The 24907-nt window shown below is 42.9% G+C and overlaps 1 protein-coding gene across 2 annotated transcripts in view; it reads right to left on the bottom strand.

The window, feature by feature from the left end:
- LOC133545305 (gastrula zinc finger protein XlCGF26.1-like) overlaps nucleotides 1–23721 on the bottom strand; it is a 371250-nt gene extending 347529 nt beyond the window's left edge. Inside the window, exons 1-2 of one of the 2 annotated variants that reach the window (XM_061890751.1) lie at nucleotides 23426–23708; nucleotides 14616–16865 (exon numbers count right to left, since the gene is read on the bottom strand). In XM_061890751.1, coding sequence (XP_061746735.1) covers nucleotides 15277–16815 — 1539 coding nt within the window. In that variant the 5' untranslated portion in view covers nucleotides 16816–16865; nucleotides 23426–23708 and the 3' untranslated portion in view covers nucleotides 14616–15276. Of the gene's footprint in view, nucleotides 1–14615; nucleotides 16866–23425 lie in introns of those variants that run through there. The other variant, XM_061890750.1, reaches the window with a different exon arrangement.
- Nucleotides 23722–24907: the final 1186 nt, after the last annotated feature.

Genomic DNA, 24907 nt, shown 5'->3' with positions numbered 1-24907 from the left:
TTGTTCACGAAAGAACCATTTAACATTCCAAGTATTATAGGGGACAGTATTTCACTAAAAGCTTGATAAAACTCCGCACCAAATCCATCTGGACCAGGTCTTTTATTCACGGAGAAAGATTTCAGTGCTTTTTGCTGTTTTTCAGTTGAAATAGTGTTGTCTAAAGAATTCTGATGATTTGGACTTAGTTGAGGTAGGTTTAATGAGATAAAAAAAAATAATTAAAATCATTATCCAATATAGCTGAACTAGATTTATATAATTCTGAATAAAAGTATTTGAAGACATTGTTGATATCCTGTAAATCTGGAAATGTTTCACCTGTTTTTGAGCATATTTTGTGAATAGCATCTTTGGCTTGATCTCCTTTGAGCTGTCTAAACAGAAGTTTGTGTGGTTTATCGGATATTTAAAAATGTTTTTGTTTATTTTTCAGCAAGAGTTTGGATACTACCCCGTAAAAAAGAGAGTTGTATTCATTTTTCAGTTTCAGCATCTTATTGTAGTCGGACTGCAAAAGAGAATTTATATGAATTTCTTCCATTTCTTTAATTTATTTTTCTAATTCTTTCTGCCTTTTTCTTGCTTCTCTTTGATTTGAGCTTTCAAATGAAATTATATATCCTCTCACAGTAGCTTTAAGGGGTTCCCACAATGTGGAGTTTGAGAACCTCTCCATTATCATTCACCTCAAAAAAATCTTGGATAATTTTGTTTGTATACTCTTTAAAATCTTCATATAATAACAATTGTGGATTAAATCTACATTTTTGTTTGATTTTAAGGAGATCAGTTTGGATCTGCAAACTCACAGAACTGTGATCTGAGATGATTCTACTATGGTACTCGGGATTACTGACATTGGAGAGGGCAGAGGCTTCCACTAAAAAGTAGTCAATTCTCTGGAAGAATTGTGTACAGTAGAGTAAAATTAATATTCCCTTTTATTAGGGTGTTTTATTCTCCATGTCTATGATATTTCTTGATTTCATAATATTATTAATAGTTTTAGTGGAATTAGCAATTACATGAGATTTAGTTGACAATCTATCTAAAGTGAGATCCAAAAGGCAGTTAAAATCACCACCAATGTAGATATGAGAGGAGCTATCATCAAGAAATAGACTAGACACTCGATGATAAAAGTTTGAGTCATCGGTGTTTGGTCCGTAGATATTCAAAAAAGTTACTGGGTAGGATGTACAAACCCCGTTTCCATAAATAAATGGGTTGTACTTGTACAGCGCTTTTCTACCTTCAAGGTACTCAAAGCGCTTTGACACTACTTCCACATTTACACACACATTTTCACACTGATGGAAGAAGCTGCCATGCAAGGCGCTAACCAGCACCCATCAGGAGCAAGGGTGAAGTGTCTTGCTCAGGACACAACGGACATGATGAGGTTGGTACTAGGTGGGGATTGAACCAGGGACCCTCGGGTTGCGCACGGCCACCCTTCCACTGCGCCACGCCCTACCACTCCATATGAGTTGAGAAATTGTGTTAGATGTAAATATAAACGGAATACAATGATTTGCAAATCATTTTCAACCCATATTCAGTTGAATATGCTATAAAGACAACATATTTGATGTTCAAACTCATAAACATTTTTTTTTTTGCAAATAATCATTAACTTTAGAATTTGATGCCAGCAACACGTGACAAAGAAGTTGGGAAAAGTGGCAATAAATACTGATAAAGTTGAGGAATGCTCATCAAACACTTATTTGGAACATCCCACAGGTGTGCAGGCTAATTGGTAACAGGTGGGTGCCATTATTGGGTATAAAAGCAGCTTCCATGAAATGCTAAGTAATTCACAAACAAGGATGGGGCGAGGGTCACCAATTTGTAAGCAAATTGTTAAACAGTTTTAGAACAACATTTCTCAACGAGCTTGTGGAGGGGCGTGGTCTACGCGTCCCCTGTGGGCGGGGCATGTGCAGGAGCCGGCTGTGAAGCGATGACAGGTGAGGAGATTTCTCAGCTGGAATGAGTCATCTAATCACCTGTCTCTTTATAAGGAGCGCTGGAGACCATGAGAGGGGCCAGAGAGAGAGACGCGACCAGGGGGCTGGGAACGCTTGCACTGCTGAAAAGCAGGAACGAACAAGGGAAAAGATTCTATGTTGAAAGACCTGAAAAGATTTTGTGTTGTAAGATTAAAGTTCTGTATACTTGGAAGCATCCTGTCTGTGCTTTCTGGTGGTACCCCGCACCTCAACGGCAGCGAGTGTCACATTGGCGCCCAACTAAAGTGAACCAAGGAGAATGACGACTCCAACCCCCCTGGAAGCGCTTGGGATAGTCCTGGCGGATGTGTCGGCGGCCAGCCAGCAACAAATGCAGGTACTGCAGACACTAATGGACAGAGAGGGGGGAGCATCTAGCGCCAGAGCGGGCGCGGTCATGCAGCGCATGACAGAGACAGAAGACCCGCAAGCATTTATTGATGTCTTTGAGGCTACAGCGACAGCGTGCGGGTGGACGCAGGAAGAGTGGGGGTGAGACTGTTGCCGCTCCTGGCGGGGGAGGCGCAGCGGGCGGCGCTCAGCCTACCAGCGGCAGACCGAGTTCAATTTCCACAGCTGAGAAGGGCAATCCTGGACCGGGTCGGCAGCACCGCGGAGGACCACCGGCGCCGATTCCGCTCACTAAGGCTGGGGCCAGAAGACCGGCCATTAGCCCTCGGGCAGCAGCTGCGCGATGCGGCCGCAAGATGGCTCAGACCGGCAGACATGGACAACCGCATGTTCGAGCTCATCGTGCTGGAGCAATTCCTTGAAGCCATCCCAGCACGCACCTCGGCGTGGATAAGGTACCACCGGCCGGACACAATGACAGAAGCAGTGACGCTGGCCGAGGACCACCTGTTGGTACACCGCAACAGAGGAAGCGACAGCAGAGAAGCCCACACCGGCCCAGCGCAGACGATCCACACCATCTGGGATAGCAGCACCGTCGGAGCCCTGCGTCCGACCGGCAGGAGCAACAGTTACCCACGAGCAGGTTCCCGTGTCAGACATTTGCACCAAAAACAAACAAAAAAAAACAACACACACACCAACAGCATCATCACAAGGGGGGGCGAGGGGATATAATTGTGCCTCTGCTCCTCTCTTCCAGGGTAGAGGCGCGGCTGGTGGTGGGCTTCCCCCGCTGACGGCACTACGAGCACCAGGGCAGGTGTGCTGGGGGTGCGGACAGCCTGGTCACATGCGGCGGGAGTGCTCCGCAATGGAGGTGGGCCAGGTGATACAGGTGGCCGGACCTCCAGCACCCTCCCCGTATGTAACTGTTGCGACTAATAATTATAATTTGTTTTATTTCTCTAAAAACAGAATAAGTTAAGTTCACAAAAGGGAATTTAAATCAAAATGTATAAAAGTTCATAAGAAGGCTTTATTTAAGTTACTATGGTTAAAAATGTAATTTCATGCCTTTTTGTTGGGTTTGTGGGCATGTGTTTGTTTTGAAGTGTCTCGATTGGTCTGTGAACGGATATAAGGAAGCTACTTCCGGGTATGAGGAAAATCTGTTTGATGCAATGAGAAGGGATAAAGAGAGTGACTGATGGTTACAAGGACTAAAAAGTGTCACAATGACTTTCAGCGTTTGGGTCACAAGAGCCAGAAGATCACAATTTCCTCCTAAAAGAAGCATGCAGGCCAACGAGGTATTTGTCATTTCTGTTTGTATTTTACTTCGGTAAATGTTTGAGCCACATGCTGTGCATGTTATTTTTACGTTTGTAACGTGCTTTATTTTATTAACAGTTTTCACGGTGAATTGAAGGGAAAGAAAGCCTTCAATAAATCAGTTCAAGAAAGCCATTGTGTCAGTGCTATGTGGCGGGAGTTACAGTGAAAACTCGCACTGTTCGACGACCGGTGGACAACGCTGAGACTGTCGGCAACATTAAAGAACCCGGGCAGCGCAGCGCAGCTGTGACGTCATCAGCACGGAGCAGAAGAGCCCCCTCGCGCGCGCACACACTCAAAAGGAAGACACAGGTAATCACAGCGTTTTCAGTAGGCTGTTAAGAAGCCAATAAGGAACACTGGACACTAAACGAGTGATTAAGAAGAGATTGAAACGTATGAAGATACTGTGGAGTGTGTGGTAAACGTCTGGACTTATCTGATCATTTAATTTAAGTTAAAAGAACCTTGTCATACAAGAGACATTTAAAAGGGCGTTTTGCTAAATAAATGAAAGTAAGCTATTGGCCATTTAATTTAATATTGAAGCTTTTCTATTTTCTTTAATATTTTCCAATTGCCTTTGAATGCATATGTTTGAATTTTGAAGTGATATAAACTGCATATTTTTTGTGTTTTGCAAAGTGATATTCAAAGATTTAATTTAAGATGTGTATTTGTTTAAGCTCTAAGGTATTTACATTTAAGGTATCTACAATTATTGATATTTGCATTGGACCAGTTCATCTAAGGGTGATTTAAAATGTCTTCTATTGCTAATATTTTCAGTTGATACATATTGGACAATTTAAAAACATTTAAACGTGTTTAATTTAATTGATTAAAAAAAATGTCAAAGTCAGGTGGGCCTACAGAACAGGTAAGGGACAGGGACAGGGAAGATGTCCTCCTGACACCTGTACAGGCTTATGAGAGTGGTGCTGAAGAGGAAAAGCAGCAAGAGGAAAATCAAGAGCTGAGGAGAGGTACAAGACTAAGAACTCTAACAGAAAAGGGTAAAGGAATGCTAATGATGAAAATCAACACACTTCACTTCAAGTTCAACGCCAGTTATGGAAGATGGCGAGCTCAAGTTAAAGCTGCTAAGATGCCATTATCATCAAAATAACTTTTGGATGAGTCATTGGTTAATTCCATTATTGGTGAAATCAAACGTCTTTCTACAGATGTCATGAGTGCTTATGAAGAGCTACGCCAAGTTTCAACTCCAGAACAGGAAACGCGACGAAAAGTTGACACATGTACAAAGACATCCACTTTCATTCTCTCTGTAGCTACAAGCCGTCTGGATAGAAATATTCCAGAAGAGGAGCCAGAATGGGCAGAAGCTGGTTCTATATTTAACTCAACTTGTAAAAGCTCTGTCATGTCTATTTTGAAAGGCTACACAGAAAGTACCAAATCTTCTGTGGGTCGCCAAGAAGCTGCCGCTGAAGCTGCTGCAAGCCAAGCTGTTCTAAAAGTGCTACAAGAGCAAGAAAGAGAACAATTGGAATTAAATATTCTTGAAGAAAAAGCTAGAAAGAAGATAGCTGAACAAGAAGCAGCAGCCCGAAAGCGTCGCTTACAGCAAGAAGAAGATGAAGTGAGGCGAAGAATACAGAGAGAAGAAGAGGAAGCTGAAATAAAAGCTCAATTAGAAGAAGAACATATAGCTCTACAAATAACTCTAGAGGAAAAACGGAGAAAGATAAAGAAATTGGAGACAGTGAAAAGTCTTAATGCAGCAAATGCGAGAATGCTGATATATGATCAAAGGAGTGTCAAAGAAGAGCGGAGTGACAAGTTAGGAGATGATTTTAAAGAAGATGACCAAGTATCTGCACCCTCAAGTCATCTGTCTACACATAGGTCTTCCGTATCAAAAGTTAAGAAAACCTCCAATGACAGTACGGCAGAGCTCGTTAAGATGCTAGCAGGTGCTTTAAGTGTCAACAGAATCCCAATTCCTGAACCTGCAACATTCAGTGGGGATCCATTGAAATATAGTGACTGGAAACTATCTTTTCAAATTTTGATAGACCAGAAGAACATACAAGAGAATGAGAAGATATACTACCTACGAAGATACATAGGTGGTCAAGCCAAGAAAGCCCTTGATGGTTACTTCCTGCTCGGAACTGAATCTGCCTATACTGCTGCATGGGAGATTCTGGAGGAGCGATACAGAAACCCATTTACAATTGCAAAAGCATACAGAGACAAGCTTCAAGCGTGGCCTAAGATTGGTTCTAAGGATAGTCTGGAGCTCCGAGAGTTCACAGATTTTCTCTGCAGTTGTGAGGCTGCCATGGTTAACATCAAGGCATTGGAGATCCTGAATGACTGTAATGAAAACAGGAAGATCCTTTCTAAGTTACCAGATTGGCTGATCGCAGCTTGGAATCGAAAGGTTATGGAAATGGAACAAGAGAAAAAACAATTTCCCTCTTTCAGTCATTTTGTCGGATTTCTAACATGGGAAGCTAAAGTCGCCTGCAACCCTATCACTTCAGTGCAGTCACTGAAATCAAGTGATACGGACAAGCCAAGGTCTCAAAGACTACAAAACTTTGGAGCAAAGACGTTGAACACAAGTTCTAATGAAAAGACACTAACAAGTTTCAATGAAAAGACTACAACCTCCAAGGAAAATAATTTCATGACATGCATTTTCTGTGAAAGGAACAATCATACATTACATAAATGCAGGAAGTTCATGGAGAAAGCTGTGACGGACAGAGTCAAGTTCATCCAAGCTGAACGTTTATGCTTTGGTTGTCTTCAGTCTGGACACCGCTCAAAGAACTGCAGCAATAGGAATGTTTGCGACACATGCGAAAAGAAGCATCCAACTTGTCTGCATGAGGAGCGAACCAAAGATGAGCAAAAGCCACCGCAAGCCAAGCCAAGTACAAGTCAAGAAAATCATTAATGAAATATTACCTCAAGCACCCCAAAACAAAGAAAGAACCAAAGAAGCTACTTCATGTAGAGTAATACTTCAAAAAGATAACATACAAACGGCTGCAATAATCCCAGTCTGGCTTTCATCCACAACTCAACCAACCCAAGAGGTCCTTGTGTATGCTCTGTTGGATTCTCAAAGCGATACAACTTTTGTTCTGAGTGAAGTAGCAGATGCATTGGAAGTGGACAAAGAGCAAGTCAAGCTAAAGCTTTCTACTATGACCTCAAGAATTACTGTAGTAAGCTCCCAAAAAGTAACCAACCTGCAAGTAAGAGGCTTTTATTCAGGTGAGAAGATTGCCTTACCACCAGTCTACACACGTGAGTTCATTCCGGCAAACAGAACTCATATACCTACAAGTGAAACCGCAAAAGCATGGTCCCATCTAAAGCATCTCCAAGATGAGATACCACCTCCGCAAGACTGTGGAGTAGGTTTGCTCATTGGGTACAATTGCTCACAAGCCTTACTTCCCAGGGAAGTCGTGTCTGGCAAAGAAAACCAGCCCTACGCCCAGCGTACAGACCTTGGATGGAGTATTATTGGTAACCAGAATCCCTACGTAGACTACGGCGATGTCATCAGAGACAGCCATCGCATTGTAGTGAGACAAGTGACACCAGGTTTGAAGCCTAATCTCAACCTCACGGGACCAAAGTTTCTCTGGCAAACAAAACTACCCATAAGAGATTGCACGGTGGGAGAAATCAAGGAAGATGATCCTGAACTACGCAAAGCTGTTGTGTGTAACACCAATGCAGAAGAAGATAGATCATTGCTGAATCGCCTGGAGAAATTCTCTGATTGGTCAAGAGTGGTAAGAGCAATTGCCAGATTGAAACGATGTGGAAAAGAACACAAAGGTGTGAAACAAAGAACTAATGAAAGTACAAGTCTGGAAGAAAGAAAAGAAGCAGAACTTGCTATCATCAAGTTAGTTCAAGCAGAAGTATTCTCAGATGAGATAAAGAGCTTGGAACTTAAGAAAGCAGTTTTCAAGACTAAAGACAGTAAGCTGTGCAAGTTAAATCCATTCTTGGATAAAGAAGGCATCTTAAGAGTGCGAGGCCGCTTGAGTCAAGCCGCATTGCATCCACACGTAAAGCATCCTGCAATACTCCCAAAGAGCAGCCATATCACAGCCTTGCTTATTAAGCACTTCCACGAGAAGGTGCATCATCAAGGACGTGGAATGACGATGAACGAAATGCGAGCCAATGGATGGTGGGTCCTAGGATGCAGCAGTGCCGTCTCGTCACACATTTTCAAATGTGTCAAGTGTCGAAAGTACAGAAGGAGTACTGAAGAACAGAGAATGGGTGACTTACCTGAAGATAGGACAGAGACTACTCCACCTTTCACTTACACCGGCATAGACTGCTTCGGTCCGATCTATGTTAAAGATGGAAGGAACGACATGAAAAGATAAGGTCTCTTACTTACGTGTCTATGCTCAAGAGCCATACACATTGAAGTCGTTGATGATATGACAACTGATGCATTTATCAACGCTTTAAGAACATTCATTGCCATAAGAGGAAATGTTCGTCAGCTAAGATGCGACCAAGGCACCAATTTTGTTGGTGCAAAGAGAGAGTTTGCTGAACTTATGACAGGAATGGATCAAGAAAGAGTGAAGGCTCTCGGATGCGAGTTCCTTATGAACCCTCCAGCGGCTAGTCACATGGGCGGCATATGGGAGAGGCAAATTAGAACAATAAGAAGTGTTCTTATGGCTGTTCTCGACCAGTCGGCGCGAAGGCTCGACAGTACCTTACTACGAACAGTTCTGTATGAGGTCATGGCCATCATTAACAGTAGACCACTTACTGCTGAACACTTAAATGACCCATCCGGACCACAACCTTTAACCCCAAACCATATACTCACAATGAAGTCAACAATTATACTGCCCCCACCTGGAGAATTCGTCAGAGAAGATCTGTACCTTAAGAAGAGGTGGCGTCGAGTCCAGTATTTGGCCAATGAGTTTTGGACCCGTTGGAAAAGGGAATATCTTTTGAATCTACAATCAAGGCAAAAGTGGCACAAGAACAGAAGGAACTTGAAGGTCAATGACATCGTCCTTCTGAAAGACGACCTGGCACCACGCAACGAATGGAAGCTGGCCAGAATCACCGATGTCTACCCAGGGTCAGATGGTAGGGTGAGGAAACTAAAACTGATGGTTAGTGAAACCACATTTGATAAAAAGGGAAAGCTCACAACTAAAACCGGGTTTCTTGACAGACCTGTACAGAAGGTGGTTATTCTGCTTGAAGCAGAGTGAGTTTAAATTTCATGTGTTTGCTTGAGTGCACTTTCATTGTAAATGTACAAGAACAGAAGAAGTTTATTTTGAAGTTAAAAATGTTTAAAAGAAATCCCACATTAAGGTTTGTGTGATTTGGTGGGAGTGTAACTGTTGCGACTAATAATTATAATTTGTTTTATTTCTCTAAAAACAGAATAAGTTAAGTTCACAAAAGGGAATTTAAATCAAAATGTATAAAAGTTCATAAGAAGGCTTTATTTAAGTTACTATGGTTAAAAATGTAATTTCATGCCTTTTTGTTGGGTTTGTGGGCATGTGTTTGTTTTGAAGTGTCTCGATTGGTCTGTGAACGGATATAAGGAAGCTACTTCCGGGTATGAGGAAAATCTGTTTGATGCAATGAGAAGGGATAAAGAGAGTGACTGATGGTTACAAGGACTAAAAAGTGTCACAATGACTTTCAGCGTTTGGGTCACAAGAGCCAGAAGATCACAATTTCCTCCTAAAAGAAGCATGCAGGCCAACGAGGTATTTGTCATTTCTGTTTGTATTTTACTTCGGTAAATGTTTGAGCCACATGCTGTGCATGTTATTTTTACGTTTGTAACGTGCTTTATTTTATTAACAGTTTTCACTGTGAATTGAAGGGAAAGAAAGCCTTCAATAAATCAGTTCAAGAAAGCCATTGTGTCAGTGCTATGTGGAGGGAGTTACACCGTACACACCGGGGAGTACACACCGGGCTATGGTGGATTCGGGCTGTAAACAATGCATGATCCACCAGAACCTGGTTCGACCCGGGGCGTTGAGGCACGCGACGCAGGGGAGGATAATGTGTATACATGGGGATGTGCACACGTATCCCGTGGTGCCTGTCGAAATCTGGTATGGGGCCAAAAACATACGGTAAAAGTCGCCGTAAGCTCGCGACTGACGCACCCATTGATTTTAGGGACAAATTGGCCGGGGTTTAGCCAGCTAGTGGAACAATGTATGGGGATGCGTTCACGAGCTGTAGGGCAGGGGAGTATCCGCGCAGTACTCAGTGGCGACGCGAGTTCATGCGGCGCTGTCGAGCGGGAACCGGCGGGGGCTTTGCGGGAGGACCCCCCCGGCTCCCCAGTGGAGACCCACGGAGGACTTTCCCCTCGAACAGTCCCGGGATGAAACTCTGCGCGCGGCCTGGGACCAGGTGGATTACATCGACGGTCAGCTGGTGCGCCCGGGGAAACCAGGGGTATTTCCCCACTTTTCCATTATTAGGGATAGGCTATACCGAGTGACCCGTGACACTCAAACAGGTGAAGAATACACCCAATTGTTGGTGCCAAAACCCCGCCGGGAAATGGTTTTCCAGGCGGGGCATTGCAATCCCCTCGCAGGCCACATGGGGTACGAAAAAACACTTAATCGGGTCATGGTCCGGTTCTATTGGCCAGGCATCCGGGCGGACATACGCCGATGGTGGACTGCCTGTCCGGACTGTCAGCTGGTGAACAGGGCGGCCATCCCAAAAGCCCCGTTGCGGCCATTACCGCTCATAGAGGTCCCATTCGATAGAATCGGAATGGACCTCATCGGACCATTTCACCCGAGCACACGGGGATATCGATTCGTGTTAGTCCTAGTGGATTGCGCAGCCCGATATCCCGAAGCAGTGCCGCTGTGCTCCATCTCTGCAAAGAGTGTAGCACAAGCACTCTTTTCGGTCATCTCCCGGGTAGGGATTCCGAAAGAAATCCTTACCGACCAGGGCACGACCTTTATGTCGCGCACGATAAAGGAATTATACGGGTTACTGGGAATTCAATCTATCCGTACCAGCGTTTACCATCCACAAACGGATTGCCTGGTGGAAAGATTGAATAAGACACTGAAAACAATGATCCGTAAATTCATACACGAGGACAAACCTAATTGGGATAAATGGCTGGATCCCTTGATGTTCGCAATGTGGGAGGCACCCCAGACCTCCCTCGGTTCTACGCCCTTTGAGTTACTTTACGGCAGGAGGCCGCACGGCGTGCTGGACCTTATTAAAGAAAGCTGGGAGGAAGGCTCCAGCCGCAGTAAAAATGAAATTAAATACGTGTTGGACATGCGAGCAAAACTTCACAAGGTGTCGCATTTACCACGGGGAAATTTGCTCCGCGCCCAGCAACGGCAACAGCGCACGTACAATCCGGGGACCCAGCTGAGGAAATTTTCACCGGGAGAAAAAGTACTTGTACTACTTCCAACTTCCTGCACTAAATTACTGGCTAAGTGGCAAGGGCCCTTTGTGGTCACACGGCAGACTAGCGAGGTAGATTACGAGGTCCGGCGCTCGGACCGGGGCGGAGACATGCAAATTTACCACGTGAACCTGCTGAAGGCATGGAGGGAGGCCAAGCCTGTCTCCATGGTGACGGTAGTGAAGGAGGAGGAGGAGCTGGGGCCGGAAATCCCGCGCTCCGCCTCTCCCCCTCCTCTTCCTTGTGATGACCAGCTCACATTGGCACAAAGAGCGGAGGTTGCTGAATTACAGCGGCGCTATTCAGATGTGTTCTCCGCGCGGCCCGGGCGCACGAACCTCATCTGCCATCGCATTGAGACCAGCCCGGGGATTACGGGGCGGTCTCGCACCTATAGGCTTCCCGAGCACAAGCGTAAAATGGTGCGGGAGGAATTAAAAACCATGCTGGAGTTGGGAGTAATAGCAGAGTCCCACAGTGCATGGTGTAGTCCCATCGTGCTAGTAGGGAAGAAAGATGGGTCTATACGCTTCTGTGTGGATTACCGCAAGGTGAATGAGGTGTCATGGTTCGACGCGTACCCAATGACTTGGGTCGACGAGCTCCTGGATCGGCTAGGCACTGCGCGTTTTTTTCCCACACTGGATTTAACCAAGGGCTACTGGCAGATTCCCTTATCGTCAGAGTCCCGGGAAAAGACGGCCTTCTCCACTCAAGAAGGCTTATACCAATTTGTGACACTCCCGTTTGGCTTGTTCGGTGCGCCCGCGACGTTCCAGCGCCTCATTGACCGGGTGCTGCGACCCTACCCGGCCTACGCAGCCGCATACCTGGATGACGTCATCATCCAGGGTAACAGCTGGGAAGAACATCTGCAGCGGGTGGGGCGGTGCTCGAGTCCTTGAGGCGGGCGGGGCTCACCGCCAACCCCGGGAAATGTTCAATTGGTCGGAGGGTGTTACAGTATCTGGGGTACCACTTGGGGGGGGGGGGGGGGAAAGTGCGACCGCAGGTTGGAAAAACGGCGGCGATCGCAGCATGCCCGCCCCCCAAGACGAAAAAGGAGGTGAGGCGGTTTTTGGGCATGGCCGGGTACTACCGCCGCTTCATTCCCCGATTCGCGGACTTGACCAGCCCACTGACCTCCCTCACCCGAAAGGGTGCGCCAGAACTGGTCCAGTGGATGGAGCAGTGCCAGCAGGTGTTCGAACAGGTAAAATCTGCACTCTGCGAGGAGCCGGTACTGTGCATGCCTAACTTCTCCATCCCTTTCTGTCTGCAGGCGGATGCGTAGGAGCGGGGGCTGGGGGCGGTGTTGTCGCAGCAGGTGGGGGGCGTCGACCGCCCCATCCTATACATCAGCCGGAAGCTCTCGGACCGGGAGACGAGATACAGTATGGTGGAGAGAGAGTGCCTCGCGGTCCGATGGGCGGTCGGGGCCCTCCGGTATTACCTGTTGGGGCGCCCCTTCAGCCTCTGCTCGGACCACAAGCCGCTCCAGTGGCTCCACCGCATGAAGGATGCCAACGCGCGGATCACCCGGCGGTACCTCACGTTGCAACCCTATAACTTCCGGGTGGTCCACCAGCCGGGTACGCAGATGGCCGTGGCCGACTTCCTCTCTCGCCCCTCTACGGGGGTGGGGGGAGTGGTCGTGGCCGGACGGGTGCCCGGCCTTAAACTGGCGGTGGAGGCATGTGGAGGGGCGTGGTCGACGCGTCCCCTGCGGGCGGGGCAGGGGACGCCCCGCCCGCAGAATCTACCGGTATTCTACCAGTATTCTTGGGAATACTGGTAGATTTGATTGAAGTGTGTTTGCGTTCTTGGCACAGAGCCAGTTCAAAACATTGTTCTCAAATGTTTAGCAGGGTTAAGGTCTAGTCTCTGGAACAGACATTGCAGAAACCTGCCTGAAACCCTTGGACAGCAGTTTTGTATGTGTGTTTAATATTGTTGTCTTGTCAGAAAACCTGCTTGCGTAAAAAGATCAGCCTTTTTACTGTTGATTGGAGGTGAGGCAAAGTCTCATCTGACCAGTAAACTTTTGTCCCAAAAACTGGTTGAACGTGTGGGTGTCTTATAAGTAAATCCTTCTTACAGTCGGCAACTCCGGGACAGGGGCTTCTTTCTTGGTCTGCACACTCTCAGTCTATGACCGTGTAAAGCTGCTTTGAGTTCAAGCACTCAGCGGGCTTGAGGTTTGACAGTTTCCAGCCTGTCACTAAACATCCATCCATCCATTTTCTACTGCTTATCTCTTATAACTGGGAAATTCAACGCATGAGCCGGCTTTTCTCATGACGTTAACACCTCTAACTTAATGAAAACTATAAATAAGACTTTTGAGTAATAAGTACAATATGTACATTAACACTTTTTTGGGTGCAACAAAAACACTATGAATTCACACTACCACCATCTAGCATATTGGACTTGCAACTGTAATAAACTTACTTGTATATGATACTATGACAATAAAACAAGATGTAACAAAAGGACAACATTTATCATAACAAACACATTTTTTGAATGTTGCATTAAAAATGGAGATTTAATTATCACAAACAATCAACATTATTAAAACACACAAAAGTACTAACAAGTGGGATCGTTAAGGATTGGTATCGATTTCAAAGGACCGGAATTTGTGTCGCATCGGTTAAAAGGTGAACAATATCCATCCCTACCAGCAAGTGCTGTTGTACTGGAAACTAATTTACAAACACAACTTCATCACACACAATACTCCACTATGGAATTGTTGTTATATTAAAATGAGAAACAAATCCATCTTTGTACAGCAATGGTTTGAAAAAGGCATTTGGTCGCTGATGCACTTATTGACTGATAAAAGTATTTTATTATTTGAATATTTTATTAAGTATGACCAACAAATGGACCAAAAACATTTTTAAAAAAATATAAAAGCTTTCGTTCAAAATATTCTAAATACAGCATATAATGTTTTCAGAACTATTTTCTAATCGTTCTGGGCTTTTGGTGAATGGACACAATATTACAGGTTTGAAACTCTGAAATTAGACAATTCTTTACTATTTCTTTATTACTGTATTTTATCTGGAACAAAACAACAAATAAAAAATACGAATAACTTGAAAGTTTCCATTCTTTCAGAAGCCAAGGAGTTCATTTAACAAAAAAAAAAACCCTGGAATTTACCACAAAAAATATTTTTTACAATATTGTTTTGCATTTGAAGACAAGGCTTGATCGTTCTGTAATAGGGGGAAAAAATAAACTGTTTATTTTGTGAAAGTATGCAAAGTATTGATTGAAAGTAAATCTCTGTGGGAAGATGTACAATATTGGCTTTTGCCTGACACTCCAAACGTTGATTAATATTGACATTGTTTTGGGGATGTTTATATAGGAAAAAAAAAACATTAAAAAAGTTTAAAACACAACAATGGGGATTATTTTTTTTTTAATCCAGAAATGTATGTTTTTAAAAACAAAACCATCCTTCCACAAACAATTCAGCCATTTTCTCTCACTCTTATATTGCATAAAGATCTGGGGACATACAAATGAAACAATCACAACACAATCATCATATTACAAAAAAAGAGTAATAAAGATAATTGGGTATAGAGACCCAACAAATGATTCATAAAGTCACACATTTTAAAATTGTATAAAAGACAAATGTTCAAATGATGTATAAAGTAAATAATAACATACTTCCTGAAGTCATCCAGATGTTTCAGATGTGAACCAGTACATATGTATATCATATAAAGGTGCTTATCTGGGATCATTAACAATTAGAAAAAAAAATATGTAATACTTCAATATTTCAAACAACTATAAAAAAAAACACTTTTATAATTAAGTCTAAAATTGTATTTTGAATATATACACACATACAATGTTTATTTTATTTGAAAAATGTATTGTACTGTTAACTCTCACCTTTTCAGTCAAATTGTTCTGTTCATTTTTTTAAATAAAAGGACACAATGTTGCATATTAATGCTTGCACTTTACTAAAAAAAAGCACACAAATGTCATACATTATATGTGCTTATGTTGTTAGAAAGTGAAAAATTACAGTCTTGACAGTTTATTTCAAATCCTGCGGTTACATTTGCTGCTGCTGTTCTCACCAGCACACTTGTGTTTCTTACACTGGTATTTATAAGAGAATCTTTCACCACACACACTGCAACTCAAAACTTTCTCTCCTGGGTGTGTTCTCATGTGTACTACGAGGTTTGGTCGTTCACAAAAGCTTCTGTTGCAGATTGAACAGGAATGGGATTTTTCACCAGTGTGTGTTCTAGTGTGTCTTTTCAAATGTTGACTCTCTGTAAAACCTTTACCACAGATTGAACAGGAAAAAGGTTTTTCGCCAGTGTGCGTTCTCGTGTGTACTTTCAAATGGTGACCATGTGTAAAACCTTTACCACAGGTTGAACAGGAAAATGTTTTTTTACCAGTATGTGTTCTCATGTGTACTTTCAAATATTGACTTCGTGTAAAACCTTTACCACAAGTTGAACAGGAAACAGTTTTTTCACCAGTGTGTGTTGTCATGTGTACTTTCAAATTGTTACTTTGTATAAAAACTTTACCACAGATTGAACAGGAAAAAGGTTTTTCGCCACTGTGCGTTCTCGTGTGTACTTTCAAATGGTGACTAAGTGTAAAACCTTTACCACAAATTGAACAGGAAAACGGTTTTTCACCAGTGTGTGTTCTCATGTGTACTTTCAAATATTGACTTTGTGTAAAACCTTTACCACAGGTTGAACAGGAAACCGTATTTTCAACAGTATGTGTTGTCATGTGCACTTTCAAATTGTTACTTTGTACAAAAACTTTACCACAGATTGAACAGATAAAAGGTTTTTCACCAGTGTGTGTTCTAATGTGTACTTTCAAATTGTTATTTTGTACAAAACCTTTACCACAGATTGAACAAATAAAAGGTTTTTCACCAGTGTGTATTCTCATGTGTACTTTCAAATGGTTACTTAGAACAAAACCTTTACTACAGATTAAACAGATAAAAGGTTTTTCTTCAGTGTGTATTATCCTGTGTAACTTCAAACTCTGACTTCGTGTAAAACCTCTTCCACATATTGAACAGACAAAAGGTTTTTCTCCGGTGTGTCTTCTCATGTGTGTTTTCAGATAACAAGGGTATTTGAAGGTTTTGTCACAGTGAGAACATTTGAAGTGAGTGTTGTTAGCGTGACATGTCTTATCATCTTTAGAGTCTTCATCATCAGTGTCAGGAGAGTGTGACGTTGGGTCCTCACTATCTGATAGTGGAGCTAAGAGCTTGTCTGCTTGTGATCCTCCACAGTGGTCTCCATCAGCTTCTGTTGTCATGTGTTGTGTTGAGCTGCTGCTTGGAGGCTCCGCCCCTCCCCTCTCCTCACTTTCACCTTTGACCTCATTACCTTCACTCTTCACAGGGACACCAGTCACTGGGAACTCCACCAGTCCTTCAATATGCTCTCCCTCCTGACTAATACTGTGTTCCTCCTCTTCCTCTTCCTTTTCCTTTTTACAGGGAAGGGTCCGTGTCAAAGAGGAAAAGGAGACGCCAGAGGGTCTGTGGCACCTGGTCTTCTTTTTTGATGGATCCTCCTTTACCATACTGAAGCTACACTCCTGTTTTTCAGGCAGAAGTTGTTCTTCACAGACGTCTGCAGGACACAAAATGACAAAAGTGCTTGAGAAATGTCCAGATTCAACCAGTAAGGTCACATGAACTTAAAGGCCTACTTAACGCACTACTACCGACCATGCAGTCATATAGTTTATATATCAATGATGAAATATTAACATTGCAACACATGCCAATAGGGCCGGTTTAGTTTACTAAATTGCAATTTTGAATTTCCTGCGAAGTGTCGTGTTTAAAACGTCGCGGTATGATGACGTCACCGGTTGTAGCGGACATTATTTTCCAGCCCGATCCAAGCTATAAGTAGTCTGCTTTGATCGCATAATTACACAGTATTCTGGACATCTGTGTTGCTGAATCTTTTGCAATTTTTTCCAATTAATAATGGAGAAGTCAAAGTAGAAAGATGGAGGTGGGAAGCTTTTAGCCTTTAGCCACAAAACTCAGCCGGTGTTTCCTTGTTTAAAATTCCCCAAGATGAAGCTTTACTATGGATCAGAGCGGTCAAGCGAACATGGATCCCAACTTCATGTCAACCGGCAGTTTTCGGTGAGAAAATTGTGGTAATAAGTCGCCTCTTACCGGAGACATCAGCGGAGCGTCCTGCTGCAGCTGCCGTGACTTCCCTCAGAGACTCTGGCGTCAACACACCCGTGGCCACACTCCTCCGACTTTCAGGTAATATTTAATCCCACTAAAACACTAGCAACACAATAGCAGATAAGGGATTTTCCAGAATTATCCTAGTAAATGTGTCTAAAAACATCAGAATCGCTCCCACTGCAATTGCCTTTTTTTTTTTTAGTCCTCCACTCTAAATTTCTTCATCCACAAATCTTTCATCCTCGCCCAAATTAATGGGGAATTTGTCCCTTTCTCGGTCCGAATAGCTCTAGCTGCTGGTGGCTATGATTGTAAACAATGTGAGGATGTGAGGAGCCCTACAACCCGTGACGTTACGCGCACATCCATCGTCTGCTACTTCCGGTAAAGGCAAGGCTTTTTTATTAGCACCCAAAAGTTGCGAACTTTATTGTCGATATTTTCTACTAAATCCTTTCAGCAAAAATATGGCAATATCGCGAAATGATCAAGTACTACACATAGACTGGACCTGCTATCCCCGTTTGAATAAGAAAAACTTATATTAGTAGGCCTTTAAAAAAACAAGCTATTATATGAATTGGCCTGAAAACAAACACACTGCTCTTTACAACATTATTCACAGGAAAAGAAGACCACTTTTTACGAGGGGTGGGCATTATGGCCTAAAATCTAAATTGCCATAATTTTGCTGCTGCCTGAGGGCTACTGGGATAGGCTCCAGCGCCCCCTGTGATTTTAATGTCAGTTACTGATGTATACACTTGGAGAAAAGATTAGGTTGTTTATAGTGTAAATCTGTATTCTGTGTTGTTGTCTATGATATGACGCAATCTTGTGGTCAAGTTGGCTCACTGCGAGTACTGTGCGTCGAAAGTGTATTTCCTGTTAATTCGTGCTTAGAACCCAAAGTAAGGTTTCGTCATTGATCTCACCAAGCAACGTTTGTAAGTGTAACCGGGGATTTCCATTAGATGTGGAACGGCGGCGCCACGGCGACAGACTCGTTCCGTTTTTGTTTTCAAGTCAATGTGTCAATTTCCAGCACCTGTCTTCTATATTTAGCGGTCGCCACAACAAGGTGGTTCAATTGAGCTAAAATCTGCTCGTGTGGCAGGGGAGGTCATGCATAAACATTAAATAAATTATCTAGTTTACTTTCAAAGTAAAATATTCTGTTTAAGGTGGATGGTATTTTATACTTTGAAAAGTCCTAATGGACATGAAGGCAACTTGTAAAAAGGTTTTCAGACATAATTTCACAATTAAAGAATCATATAACAGGCCTATGCTGGGTAGCGAGATGGGGGCCTGCACTTCAGCCTTGTACAAACCCCGTTTCCATATGAGTTGGGAAATTGTGTTAGATGTAAATATAAATGGAATACAATGATTTGCAAATCATTTTCAACCCATATTCAGTTGAATGTGATACAAAAACAACATATTTAACATTAGAATTTGATGCCAGCAACATGTGACAAAGAAGTTGGGAAAGGTGGCAATAAATACTGATAAAGTTGAGGAATGTTCATCAAACACTTATTTGAAACATCACACAGGTGTGCAGGCTAATTGGGAACAGGTGGGTGGTGCCATGATTGGGTATAAAAACAGCTTCCCAAAAAATGCTCAGTGTTTCACATGAAAGGATGGGGCGAGGTACACCCCTTTGTGCACAACTGCGTGAGCAAATAGTCAAACAGTTTAAGAACAACGTTTCTCAAAGTGCAATTGCAAGAAATTTAGGGATTTCAACATCTACGGTCCATAATATCATCAAAAGGTTCAGAGAATCTGGAAAAATCACTCCACGTAAGCGACATGGCCGGAAACCAACATTGAATGACCGTGACCTTTGATCCCTCAGACGGCACAGTATCAAAAACCGACATCAATCTCTAAAGGATATCACCATATGGGCTCAGGAACACTTCAGAAAACCACTGTCACTAAATACAGTTTGTCGCCACATCTGTAAGTGCAAATTAAAGCTCTACTATGCAAAGCGAATACCATTTATCAACAACATCCAGAAACGCCGCCGGCTTCTCTGGGCCCAAGATCATCTAAGATGGACTGATACAAAGTGAAAAAGTGTTCTGTAGTCTGACGAGTCCACATTTCAAATTGTTTTTGGAAATATTTGACATTGTGTCATCCGGACCAAAGGGTAAGCCAACCATCCAGACTGTTATCGACGCAAAGTTCAAAAGCCAGCATCTGTGATGGTATGGGGGTGTATTAGTGCCCAAGGCATGGGTAACTTACACATCTGTGAAGGCACCATTAATGCTAAACGGTACATACAGGTTTTGGAGCAACATATGCTGCCATCTAAGCGCCGTCTTTTTCCTGCTTATTTCAGCAAGACAATGCCAAGCCACATTCAGCATTTGTTACAACAGCGTGGCTTGTAAAGAAAGAGTGTGGGTACTTTTCTGGCCCGCCTGCAGTCCAGACCTGTCTCCCATGGAAAATGTGTGGCGCATTATGAAGTGTAAAATACAACAGCGGAGACCCCGGACTGTTGAACAACTGAAGCTCTACATAAAACAAGAATGGGAAAGAATTCCACTTTCAAAGCTTCAACAATTAGTTTCCTCAGTTCCCAAACTTTATTGAGAGTTGTTAAAAGAAAAGGTGATGTAACAGTGGTGAACATGCCCTTTTCTAACTAATTTGGAACGTGTTGCAGCCATGAAATTATTAAAAAGTTAATTATTATTTGCAAAAAAAAAATACGTTTATAAATTTGAACATCTAATATCTTGTCTTTGTATTGCATTCAATTGAATATGGGTTGAGAAGGATTTGCAAATCATTGTATTCTGTTTATATTTACATCTAACACAATTTCCCAGCTCATATGGAAATTGAGTTGTAATAGAACCATTTTAAAACAGACCCATTGTCTCCTTGCGTGGCACTCAGCATCAAGGGTTGGGGGTTAAATCACCAAATGATTCCTGAGCGCGGCCTCCACTGCCCTCACCTCCCTGGGGGTGAACTTGGGGATGGGTCAAATGCAGAGGATAATTTCACCACACCTTGTGTGTGACTACTGCTGGGACCTTAACTTTTACTTACGTAGGGACTGTGAATGATTCCAAAAAGTGCAGTTCCCCTTGAAATTAGAAAATAGAACAACAAGATATCATGTGAAGTGAAGTGAATTATATTTATATAGCACTTTTCTCTAGTGAGTCAAAGTGCTTTACATATCTAGGTTACATTTATGTGGGTGGCACTGGGAGCAGGTGGCTAAAGTGTCTTGCCCAAGGACAAAACAACAGTGACTAAGATGGCAGAAGCTGGATTCGAACCTGGAACCCTCAAGTTTCTGGCACGGCCACACTACCAACCAAACTATACCGCCCCAAGTAACAAGAACATAATATATATTAATAATAAAATGCCTCAAGGTAAATGTGATAAATTCATCTTAATACTGTCCTTTTTGGCTTTCCCTTTTAAAGGGCAAAGTCCTCGCAGGGTCTTATGTCCTAATGACTGTCTGGTTCAAGTTAGAAGACTATAATTTAGAAATACACTTTATTTACAAATGTAATAGGATAAGTCGCTCATTTTTACAGGTAGCTAAAGTTGGGATATAATTAAGATAATGAAGGATGGAGTGATTAAGAAATGTTTAATATAGATTAAAATAGGCCGTGCAACTAATCATATGTCCTGAGTTCCAGTTGAAACTGGGTGCAAGTTCATGCCCACGCACATACACTCTTATCGCCCACATTCTTGCCACTGTTTACGTGGCTTCTTGGCCGAGGTCTGAAGGACAACACCAGATATGAAGTCAGAGTCCAGGGAGAAAAAAAAGCACCAGTCAATATCGCACAGAAGGAACCTTCCTGGTGTTACCTGACGGCACGACCACCAAGCTGCGACACCACTACAAAGGCTCCTCCATGCTCATGCTCGTACCACCTGGCTTGGTAGGCTCGTACCCGCCTACCAAGCCAAAGACTTAGGTCTAATGACGAAACAGGGCATAGCTGCCGCTGAGTAGACCGACACGCAAATACCACATTTTCACCACCACGTTGTCGGTTAAAAACATAGCTATGGGCTGCACTTTGGACACACCTGCTGGAGGCTACGAGGAGCTAGCAGCTACACAACAGCTAAGCTAAAACAGCACATTTAAGCATATCAAATAATTACAGTTGCTTAATACGTACACAAGGTCTCCAAAACAGAAATCTGATAGAAAGTATCCAGTAACAAACGTGTCCGCAGCGTTTAACTTTCTGCGCCATGAGCTTGACTTAATGAATTATTGTGGCCACTAGGTTAAGTTAAGTTAGAGTTAAAGTACCAATGATTGTCACACACACACTAGGTGTGGTGAAATTTGTCCTCTGCATTTGACCCATCACCATTATCACCCCCTGGGAAGTGAGGGGAGCAGTGGGCAGCAGCGGTGCCGCGCCCTGGAATCATTTATGGTGATTTAACCTTGTTGTGAAAGATAAAATCGAACAATTGCAAAAGCATCTGTCATAAGTTTAGTGTTTTTTATATATTTGTGTCAATATGTATAAGCATCCTCAGCCTTCCCGGTAAGGTCTATTCAGGTGTACTGGAGAGGAGTTTATGCCGCATAGTCGAACCTTGGATTCAGGAGGAACAGTGTGGTTTTCGTCCTGGTCGTGGAACTGTGGACCAGCTCAATACTCTCGGCAGGGTACTTGAGGGTGCATGGGAGTTTGCCCAACCAGTCTACATGTGCTTTGTGGACTTGGAGAAGGTATTCGGCCGTGTCCCCCGGGGAGTCCTGTGGGGAGTGCTCAGAGAGTATGGGGTATCGGACTGTCTGATTGTGGCAGTCCGCTCCCTGTATGATCAGTGTCAGAACTTGGTCCGCATTGCCGGCAGTAAGTCGGACACTTTTCCAGTGAGGGTTGGACTCCGCTAAGGAGGTTCATAACTTCTGTGGACAGAATTTCTAGGCGCAGTCAAGGCGTTGAGGGGATCCGGTTTGGTGGCTGCAGGATTAGGTCTCTGCTTTTTGAAGATGATGTGGTCCTGATGGTTTCAACTGGGCAGGATCTTCAGCTCTCACTGGATCGGTTCGCAGCCAAGTGTGAAGCGACTGTGATGAGAATCAGCACCTCCAAGTCCGAGTCCAAGGTTCTTGTCCGGAAAAGGGTGGAGTTCCCGGCCCCAAGTGGAGGAGTTCAAGTACTTAGGAGTATTGTTCACGAGTGAGGGAAGAGAGGATTATGAGTTTGACAGGCGGATCGGTGCGGTGCTGAGCCAGAAGGCAAAACTCTCATTTTACCGGTCGATCTATGTTCCCATCCTCACCTATGGTCATGAGCTTTGGGTTATGACCGAAAGGACAAGATCACGGGTACAAGCGGCCGAAATAAGGCTCTCCCTTAGAGATAGGGTGAGAAGCTCTGTCATCCGAGAGGAGCTCAAAGTAAAGCCACTGCTCCTCCACATGGAGAGGAGCTAGATGAGGTGGTTCGGGCACCTGGTCAGGATGCCACCCAAATGCCTCCCTAGGGAGGTGTTTAGGGCACGTCCGAACTGTAGGACGCCACGGAGAAGACCCAGGACACGTTGGGTAGACTATGTCTCTCGGCTGGCCTGGGAACGCCTCGGTATCCCCCGGGAAGAACTGGACGAAGCGGCTGGGGAGAGGAAAGTCTGGGCTTCCCTGCTTAGGCTGCTGTCCCCGGGACCCGACATCGGCTAAGCAGAAGAAGATAGATGGATGGATGTGTAATACAACTTGATGTTTCTTGAAAACAGCGTCCAGTAATTGATGTTGTCGGTCCTTCTCCTATTTTGTTGGACAAAATTCCTCCTTGTACTCTGCTATCGTTTTTTTATTTCTAACATCACAAATATTTCTTCAACGGCAGAAGTTAGTCGCTGAGTCACCAACACGCACATCATTTGGAATGTAGACATGTTCACACAATAAAAACACTTTACACTTACATTGGATCTCTGCTTTGATGTGTCGATCACTTCTGCCTCTGTTTGTTAGCAGCTAACAAGCTAAGCTAACCAGCAGGCTCGGCTAGCACGTCAAAGTTTACTCAGACTAATGTATCCACATACAAACAATTAATAACGACGTTTACTCTGTTAAACGACACACATGTGCACATGTACGTTGTAATTAAGACCTAGAAACGATAATAACCAAAACAACGTATTCTGCGCCAGACGCCATCTTGTTTTGTTCTTCCTCCTGTGTGACGTCATCGAGGTGTTCTCAACCGCGGAACAAATGTTGGCCAAACACGTGTTTCACTGGGACAATAGCGAGTGGTGCACACTTCCTTCGCCCGGCCATAGAACAAAAGAAAAAGTCGCATTTAAGAGTTGCTGGTGTTACAATAAGAATAATATATTCCACTCCTCTCTTCTACATGCGGCTTATGAGGTAATATAAATTATATATTTTTATATTGTTTCTGTTATTTACCTGATATTTTGTTCGAAGCTAACGTGCTAGCTTTAGCCCGCTAGCAGGCCTTTGTAGCAAATGCGAGCGTTTTATTTTTTTGAGGAGTGTATTTTATATGTTCTCTATGAGAATTATATTGACTTATTTAATACTTTAACTGTTTTATGTTGTATATTACAGTCACGCTTAACATCATTAAATATTTGTCACTAGAAAGGAACGAACATCTCGTAATTTAAGTCTGGAATAAGTCACATGGTATAATAATAATAATACATTTTAATTGGTACAACGCCTTTCAGTGTACTCAAAGACGCTTTACATGATAACAAATTAAAATTATTATTAACCCAAAGGGAATAAGCTGGAGAAAATTGATGGCTGGATTATTATGACCGTGTAATATAATGTATTACACACACATTGCAGTGGCTTACTTAGCGCTGGTGCTAACTTTATTAGCAATAAATACAAATTATGTTGTTTGCACGCACTTCTATTACCCTGAGGACATCCACCCATCCATTTTCTACCACTTGTCCCTATTTAGGGTTGCGGGAGGTGCTGGAGCCTATGTCACCTGCATTCGGGCAGACATATCATGGAAATTAAATCAACTGATGTTTGTTATTACGAATACACTATTTGCACAATTGTAAGCAATTAAGGCTCATTCAGTTAGCCAAAAATAAATATTTAATGAAATAAATGTTAAATATTAAAAATGGCTTTAATATACTGCACACAAATTGAACATGCATCAATATTTTGTTTGTAATCAAAGCATGAGGTACACAATTATTCTAATATATATATGTGTATATATATATATATATATATATATATATATATATATATATATATATATATATATATATATATATGTATGTATGTATGTATATATATATATATATATGTATGTATATATATATATATATATATATGTATGTATATATATATGTATGTATGTATGTATATATATATATATATATATGTATGTATATATA

Source organism: Nerophis ophidion, linkage group LG28, assembly GCF_033978795.1.
Source record: "Nerophis ophidion isolate RoL-2023_Sa linkage group LG28, RoL_Noph_v1.0, whole genome shotgun sequence".
In the NCBI taxonomy this organism is placed as follows: domain Eukaryota; kingdom Metazoa; phylum Chordata; class Actinopteri; order Syngnathiformes; family Syngnathidae; genus Nerophis; species Nerophis ophidion.
This window is presented reverse-complemented; position numbering and strand designations above follow the sequence as displayed.